Here is an 8992-nt window from a genome sequence, read left to right on the forward strand (position 1 = left end):
AACATCAGCCCATCTTCACTTCTGAAAGACTCTGCACAAACACAAAATCAAAGAAACTCTACGGTATTCGGAGGAGACATTTCACATGACGTCATCACAACGCACATTCAGTCAAAGCCCTCTTCAATTCACGTGTGTTGAACATGAGTTCAGCTTAAAGGTATCATTTACCAACAAACATCACTGCAGAAGACAATTTCGTGTAATTGCAATTTCGCCAATTCAAGTAGTTTTCCACAAAAAAAGCACATTTCTGCAACTACATCACAAATGTGTGTGTGCATATATCAGCAAAGAAATATAACCTGAGGTAGTAAAATGTTTCCTGTTTACATTGAACATGATTTTTTTCCCATTATTTTATTCCCTTTATTTATTCTTATCAATTGTTGTATCATATCCACTACCTACACTTTTTGCGACTTTTAATTTGACAAGTCGCTCGACCTATGAGTGTTCCAACTGATCTGTCACATGACTTTGGCCCAAACGCTGTCAACAAATTATTCAGGGTTTTTTCCCTCCTCGAAAATATTGTGCCTTTTTAAATATAGCGTTAATGCAGTAATCGTTACAGTAATGTTATCGAGGCTGTTAAAGGAACATCAAGCAAAACAAAATGAAAGGAAAGAGCTTCAAGGTATGATTTTTTTTTCTTTTAGAGACGTGTTGAGCTGCAAGATTCCCTGCAGTATGAAGAAGGCGAACCAAGCCTGGTGTTTACATTTCTCTATGATGAAATATTGATTCGTCTCTGAGTTCTCTGATTTGTTAGAGCCAGTATGTTTTCAACCTCATGAGTTGCTCATTTATTAGCAATTCAAACAGCACACACACAGACTCATTCAGGGGAAAGTCGCTAATGTATGCTCAAAAAGTCGCCTAGAAGCCGCCAGATGACGCCACATACTTATTTGCATATTAATCGGCATCCTCATGGTCATTTGCATATCAAAGTGTTTTACATGAAGAAGTCAGATTGTCTGAAGACACTTCAAATAGCATAATAGTGAATAAATTATAACTTATTTGTTGTAGAAAGAAAAAAGACATTGGTTATGGCACCACAAACTATTTATGTATTTACAAATTACACCAATTAGTGATCTGTGATTGGCAATTTGGAATAATAGTGATCAGTGTTGGGAACAATGGTGATCAGTGATTGGTCATTGGGAACGATAGTGATCTGTGATTGGCCATTGGGAACGATAGTGATCTGTGATTGGCCATTGGGAATGATAGTGATCTGTAATTGGCCATTGGGAATGATGCAAGTTAAGGCTTTACTATGCAAAGCAGAAGCCGTACATGAACACTGTCCAGAAGCGCCTCCCAACTTCTCTGGGCTCGGTCTCATCTGAGATGGACAGTAGCACAGTGGAACCGTGTTTTATGGTCCGACGAGTCGACATTTCAAATAGTTTTTGGATAGTCTTTGGCCGTCATGTTCTCCATTCTGTTATCAGCGTCAGGTCCAAAAGCCAGTGCCTGTCATGGTTTGAGCATGTGTCAGTGCCCATGGCATGATTGATTGATTGAGAAAGTTTGGCGCATTATGAATGTGTGGCGCATTATGAAGTGCAAAATAAGGCAATGAAGACCCTGTACAGTTGCACATCTGAAGAAATACAAGCTGCTTGGCAATGGTCTTGTAGCCCATTCCAGACTTGTGTAGGTCTACAATCTTGTCCCTGACATCCTTGGAGAGCTCTTTGGTCTTGGCCATGGTGGAGAGTTTGGAATCTGATTGATTGATTGCTTCTGTGGACAGGTGTCTTTTATACAGGTAACAAACTGATATTAGGAGCACTCCCTTTAACAGTGTGCTCCTAATCTCAGCTCGTCACCTGTATAAAAGACACCTGGGAGCCAGAAATCTTTCTGATTGAGAGGGGGTCAAATACTTATTTCCCTCATTAAAATGCAAATCAATTTATAACATTTTTGACATGCGTTTTTCTGGATTTTCTTGTTGTTATTCTGTCTCTCACTGTTCAAATAAACCTACCATTAAAATTATAGATTGATCATTTCTTTGTCAGTGGGCAAACGTACAAAATCAGCAGGGGATCAAATACTTTTTTCCCTCACTGTACATAATGGATGAATGGGGGAAAATTCCACTTGCTAAACTTAACCAACCGGTGTCTTCACTCAGCATCCAAACTCTTAATAAGTGTTATTAAAAGAAAAGCTGATGTTACACAGGGGTAAACAGTCAACTCTCCCAACGTTTTTGGAGTATGTTGCAGTGATCAAATTTGAAATGAGTGTACATTTTCAAAAATAAAATACATTCACAAAGTAAAACATCAAGTAATGTGTTAATAAAGTATTTTCAGTGTAGTACAGGCTGAACTGAATATTCAATTTTTTTTTTCATGTTCCATACTGTCCCAACTTTTTCGGAGCTGGGTTGGTAGTATTTCCAATAACTTTTGCTTTTGCATGCTTTTTCTCCATGTTTCCCTTTAACACAGAGCGACGACGACGTGAAGCCATCTCAGCCGCCACCTGTTTAACGGAGGCCTTAGTGGACCACCTGAATGTGGGGTAAGAGTCCGACAGAGCTGTTCCCTGTGATGTCAGTGTGACAGTTCAAAGTTAGTTTGAGTAATGAATAGTTTATTTATGTATAACCAGTGCACATAAATAGAAGCACAAAGCCTAAAGAATGAGTCTGTGCATGTGACATGAGGCTCCGTGGTCATAATCGTAATCCGGGATTGTAGTGAAGAAACTGTGTGGGGTAATAAAGATTATAACACACAGAAAAGAGAGAGAGAGAAAAAAAAAAAGAAAAGCACCAAAATAACACAAAAGCACTATTAAGACTATGAGACTGAATGTTTATGAATGAAGGTTTTTTAAAAAATTCAAATAAATGATACAAATTTTCCTTATCCTGATTTTTATGTATCTTTGTATATCATCCTCTCTTTTGTTTTATATCTAATATTTATTTATTATGCTTATTTTCTTGTTGCTATTAATAAACTAAATGAATCTCTTCGTTAATTTTTTTGTTAATTGATCTTTTATCAGCTTTTCTCCTTTTCTGAATGCACTTTGGAAATTAAAATAAATCAGATTGGCTTGACAATAATATTATGGTTCTCTTAATCGTATGATTCTTTGAATTCTGCAAACTTACTGCATCTGCCAGTTTCGTCTTTTCGATCAGGTTCCTTCCCGTTAACCTGTCCGTCACTCTGTCCCTCCTACCAGAGTGGCTCAGGCGTACGTTAATCAGCGCAAACTGGACCATGAGGTGAAGACGCTGCAAGTGCAGGCAGCTCAGTTTGCTAAACAGACATCGCAGTGGATCAGCATGGTGGAAAACTTCAACCAGGCATTAAAGGTGCACTCTCATTGTGGTTGTTCTCATGAGTTCAGGTGTACCGTTTTACATTTTGATATGAAATTATAGATGTCCATTTTAGATCCCTTACTAGGTGACAGAGCCATCGCTTCAGTCATGCATACTAAAATGAAAGTAAGCGCTCCCCCAGTAATGCTTTGTGTAATATTCTAAATATTGTGTAATATTTTATATATTATAAATAATCTGGCAGGAGTTTGTAAGAAAGTTGGCTCCAGGCAAGATCCATCATGAACTTTATTCCCAACAAACAAAGTCTATGCACAGCATGCAAAAACATAGATTTTATAGTGTCCTGTGTCAGTTCTGAGGATCGTTCACATTCCTAAAAAAAAAAACAGAAAACAACTAATTATAACTTGATTGATTTGATTTCAATACTGACTGTTTGTTTTCTGGATCCAGTGTAGTTTATCTTTGTAATGGAACAGAATACAGACTATAGCCATAAAACCCACCCAAATATCACAGCTTTCAGTATAAAATGGCATCTATGTACAACTTGTTTTTAAATAGAATGATATAAAATGCAATGTAACACTGTAGCACAATTAAAACGGTTAACTTGTATACTAGACTATTGTTTAAGATGACTTGTTAAGGGGATCAGTAAAGGCTTGTGTGTGTAAAAACATACAAACTGGATAACACTAGCATAAAATGTGCAAGCTGATTCATTAGCAGAAGCAGAGATCCTAGCTTGTCATGGCTATTAAATAATTAGCATATGCCTAATATATAAATATTGATTCTTTCTCATGTTGGACACATGGATTCATTTATGCAATTATTTGTTTGTAAATCACACACAATGTGACTGCACACTTAAATTAGCCATTTGCGATTTAAAAAAAAATTAGAGCCTTGGTCTTCAGTAGTATAGCTGAAGATCAATTTCTCAGATTTTTGGCCCGGAATGTATTTTAAAAGGTAGGCAACTATTTTTTAAAAAATCTAATAGCTGAAAACTTGAATAATTATAGCATATTTCAAGCTACTTATTTAAAAAAATACTTGCATCACAACAACATAACTATTTCTGGTCACTTACAGTGGTGCTTGAAAGTTTGTGAACCCTTTAGAATGTTCTATATTTCTGCATGAATCAGACCTAAAACATTATCAGTCCTTAAAGTAGTCAAAGAGAACCCAATTAAACAAATGAGACAAAAATATTATACTTGGTCATTTATTTATTGAGGAAAATGATCCAATGTTACATATCTGTGAGTGGCAAAAGTATGTGAACCTCTAGGATTAGCAGTTCATTTGAAGGTGAAATTAGAGTACGGTGTTTTCAACAAATAGGATGACAATCAGGTGTGAGTGAGCGCCCCGTTTTATTTAAAGAACAGGGATCTATCAGCGTCTCATCTTCACAACACGTTTGTGGAAGTGTATCATGGCATGAACAAAGTAGATTTCTGAGGACCTCAGAAAGAATTTGAACTCCATCAATCCACAGTTAGGCAGATTGTGTACGAATGGAAGAACTTCAAGACCATCGTTACCCACCCCAGGAGTGGTCAACCTACAAGAGTAAGACATGTAATATTCTGCGAGGTCACAAAGGAACCTAGGGTAACTTCTAAGCAACTAAACTCTTTTCTCGCATTGGCTAATGTTAATGTTCATGAGTCCACTCACAGATATGTAATATTGGATCATTTTCCGCAATAAATAAACGACCAAGGATAATATTTTTGTCTCATTTAATAATTGGGTTCTCTTGATCTATTTTGAGGAGTGTGAATATCTACTCTAAATTATTCTGCATAAATAAAGGTCGTATTTATGCAGAAATGTAGAAAATTCTAAAGGGTTCACAAACTTTCGAGCACAACTGTATTCCCAGTATTGTCACTTGCATGTAAAAGCTTAAATGACGTCTTTGCTGCATCTGCTAATTTTTGGGTCATGCCTCTAGGTTTATTGGATTAGTTGACTCATAACTGCAAGGATCTTTTGTCTCTCTTAAGATTAAGAGATTTCCAACCTTACAAACATCTGTTAGTAAATCCGTCCCAAGCTGTTTTTAATATTGAAGCCCTGTAACTGGACATGCTGCAATTAGGTTCATGCAAAACATACATATGGGGAGACCTGAGAAAACACTTCACTTGGTCAAATGTGCACATTTTCTATTATATATATAGTTGGGAGTAGTTCCTCTTATGTTCCTCTTAATATGTTCCTCTTTTTGCATTTTAAAGTCTGTTTACCCCCAAAAGTGAAAAAGGAGATAATCATATTTGGAGCTTTCATTCCAATTCCACTGAAATACACACACACCTACAGCTAGATGTATATCCTCTACATCTAATTATATCCTCTACTTGTAGAAAATCAACATTACTGCCAAACGTCACAGAATGATGAATTCACAATAGGAAATGAGTTCTCACTGATTATCAGCATCATCCACATCAATCTCTGCCTCACCATCTAAAAGTCACTCACTCAGTTTAAACACAAGCTTTATCATCTCTGGTCTCATCTCATGATGTATGTCATTTAAACATTTAAACATTGTGTGCTGTTGTCTGTAGAGAGTGTGTAAGTGCAGGAACATTGCAGACATTTCAACAACTGAATTCACTTACACTATATGACCAAAAGTATTTGGACACCCGACCATCACTGCCATATGTGCCCATTCCAACACTATGGGCACTAACACAGAGTTTCTCCCCTTTTGCTGGGAAGGCTTTCTAGTAGATTTGGAGCGTGGTTGTGGGGATTTGTGGTCATTCAGCTACAAGAGCATTAGTGAGGTCACTGATGTTATGTGAGAAGTCCTGGTGCGTAGTCAGCGTTCAAAGTTCATCCCAAAGCGGTTCAGTAGGGTTGAGATCAGGGATTGGGCCACTCAAGGTCCTCCACAGCAACTTTGGTGAACCCTGTCTTTATGGACCATGCTTTGTGCACAGTGGTATGGTCATGCTAGAACATATTTGGGTCTCTTGGTTCCAGTGAAGGGAAATCTTAATTTTACTGCATATAAAGACATTCTATACAATTGTGTGCTTACAAGTTTGTGGCAACGGGTTGGGGAAGAACCGCATATGGCTGTGATGATAAAGTGTCCACAAACATTTATAGTGCAAGTCTGTTTTACTATTGCATATAACTATCCAAAAACTATCTTGAGAAAGATCACACTTAGCTAGCAAGGTTTAAGACATCTTATTTAGACGTCTTTAAGACATTTTATTGCTGCATATGTTGCTCCTTTCTCAACATGATCCTTGCAGGCAGAAAGCCAAGGCAAGGTTAGAAGTAGCATAAATAAAAACATTTCTACATAAATTTGGTAAAATATATTTGTTTTCTCAAAGTAGAGATGTAAAACTATATTATTACTGGCAGAAAAACGCAGTTTTGGTCAAGATGGAGTTTTTTATCAGTTTTGGTTGTCTCCTAGAAATCAGCCACAAGCAACATCTGATGGGTTTTTCTAAACAGCCAAGCATACTTTTTTTTGTCACTATAAGTTACAGCTACTGCTATAGAGAAAATTGTGTCCTACTGGTTGGAAGATATGGTACATAACATATATATATATATATTTTTTTTTTTACTCATCAGTCTTACCTATTTACCCATTCCTGTATTTTCATTTTTAAATCAGGAAATTGGTGATGTGGAGAACTGGGCACGCAGCATTGAGATGGACATGAGGACTATCGCCACAGCGCTGGAGTATGTTCACAAAGGCCAGATTCAGGCAGCGTCATCCTAGAATGCCCTTGCAGAGGGACGGCAGAACAGGGACAACAAATTTCTCTTTAGGATTCTGTAGTCGTGTAGACCTACTGCTACAGGGATGGAAGAATGGACTTGCTTATGATGAACTGCTAATTTCCTGACTGAGACTTTCAGCTCCCGCTTAAACCTAGACATGTTTTGCAGATGATGTTGCTAAATGATGATGTATTTTGTCTGGAAATGTTTTTTCACCCAAACAACTCGTACCAGGAGCACCTGTGTTTTTAAAACCCTGAGCTATGTAACAAATGTTTGCATTACAAATGATAGCTTTGTTTTATTGTTTGTGTCTGTTTTATATGATACAGCATTTGTGTTGTCGTATGTTCGTGTCAGGATGGAGGGTAACAGTCCTGAAGGCGACTCAGACACAAGTCCAACATGAAGCACAGATAAGCCAGATGGTGACATTGCCTCACTTGTAAGACTGAATAAAAATTAATAAATGTAAATGGAATGTTAATGTACTAAACCCACAAGCTGCAGTATGTTATTATTGGGTTTTTATAAGTAAACAAGGCTGGAGGTTAAGATAAGTATTTTCCAATAACAGCATGTCCAAAAGTGTTTTATTCTTATACAACAGCAGTTTGCTGTGTTAATGAATGAAACCTCATGTTTAAAAAAACAAACAAACAAAAAAACCTGTTTATAGTTACATGTAATGTGGAATGTCCATTGATCAAGTTATCGGTTAAATTATATTAGCTATAAACAGCTGTTTTCTCAGCAGCATATCTTTTTTCTCTTTCTTGAAGTTAAAAAGAAAAAAATCTAACACACCTGTTATAGTTGATTGAGAACGTCTTAAGGCAATGTATAGATGGTCAGGTGGGCACGATTATGGTTGGAGCTAAAGTCTTCAGGAAGGTAGATCTCCAGGAACAGGATTGGTGACCACTGAGTGATTGCCACTAAATCCGTGGGATTTAAAAAATCTGATGGGTTGGTATGTTTGGTGGTATTATAGATAATACACTTAATTTAAAATCCACATTTAAAACCTCAGAATGACTTATTGTTGTAAAGTGTGCAAGCAGTAAAATCTCAAGGAACCATGTAACCAGACTGCAAAAGGATAGAAACTACATGCCATTTCAATAGTTCAACATTCCAATGCTTTGTTTCAGCATACAATTTCAGTAGTACTGTATACAAATATGCAAGTGAAAAACTGTTTTAATTTTCTTATTTATTGAAAAAAAAATTCCAGAAGTAGAATTTTACTCAGATGATAATTATTTAAGACTACAATACTGTTTGATCCATTTCCCCCAACAATAGTTAAAATACCATATATTTGTCAAATGGAAAAACACACTATTAACGGGTAAGAGTTAATTGTTTTAGCTTAATATTGAGTCAGTTGTGTGTGTGTGTGTGTGTGTGTGTGTGTGTGTGTGTGTTATGCTCACTGCTTCCATTCAGGAAAAAAAAAAAAAAATCCTGTTTGAATTTGCAATATAAAGAAAGATAAAATGCTGGTTAAGAAGTCAAATTTGTTTTGTTTTTGAAAATTGTTTTTAAAGGAAAAACAGTTCTTATTCATGGCCTTTTAAACTCTTTGCGCAAGTCTCTGTGGTATCACATGAGGATGATTTTACCAGTTTAATTTTAACTCTCACATGATTTTTTTCTAGTGCTGTACAATGCAAGTCCTTTGAAAGAAACCACACTGAGTTTAGCTTTCGATCTGCTTTTGCTCCTTGTACAGAGCTCCCTTAATTAGAACAAAGAGTGCTCACACGGCGATAGGATTTATCGGCTTGTTATTTACTGGGTTAATGTTCAAAGCCACGAGGGTTACTTATGTATCTGCACTCATTGTTAAATTAGAAA

The 8992-nt window shown here is 36.6% G+C and overlaps 1 protein-coding gene across 1 annotated transcript; it reads left to right on the top strand.

The window, feature by feature from the left end:
- Window positions 1-497: 497 nt before the first annotated feature.
- On the top strand, window positions 498-7625 carry bloc1s1 (biogenesis of lysosomal organelles complex-1, subunit 1; the record flags this gene model as incomplete). Its single annotated transcript, NM_001200592.1, is given in 4 exon segments — window positions 498-640; window positions 2484-2556; window positions 3232-3364; window positions 7017-7625. Coding segments are annotated over 4 exon segments (378 nt in total). The 3' UTR covers window positions 7128-7625.
- Window positions 7626-8992: the final 1367 nt, after the last annotated feature.

The sequence above is a fragment of the Ictalurus punctatus genome, chromosome 21, assembly GCF_001660625.3.
Source record: "Ictalurus punctatus breed USDA103 chromosome 21, Coco_2.0, whole genome shotgun sequence".
NCBI classification, from domain to species: Eukaryota; Metazoa; Chordata; class Actinopteri; order Siluriformes; family Ictaluridae; genus Ictalurus; species Ictalurus punctatus.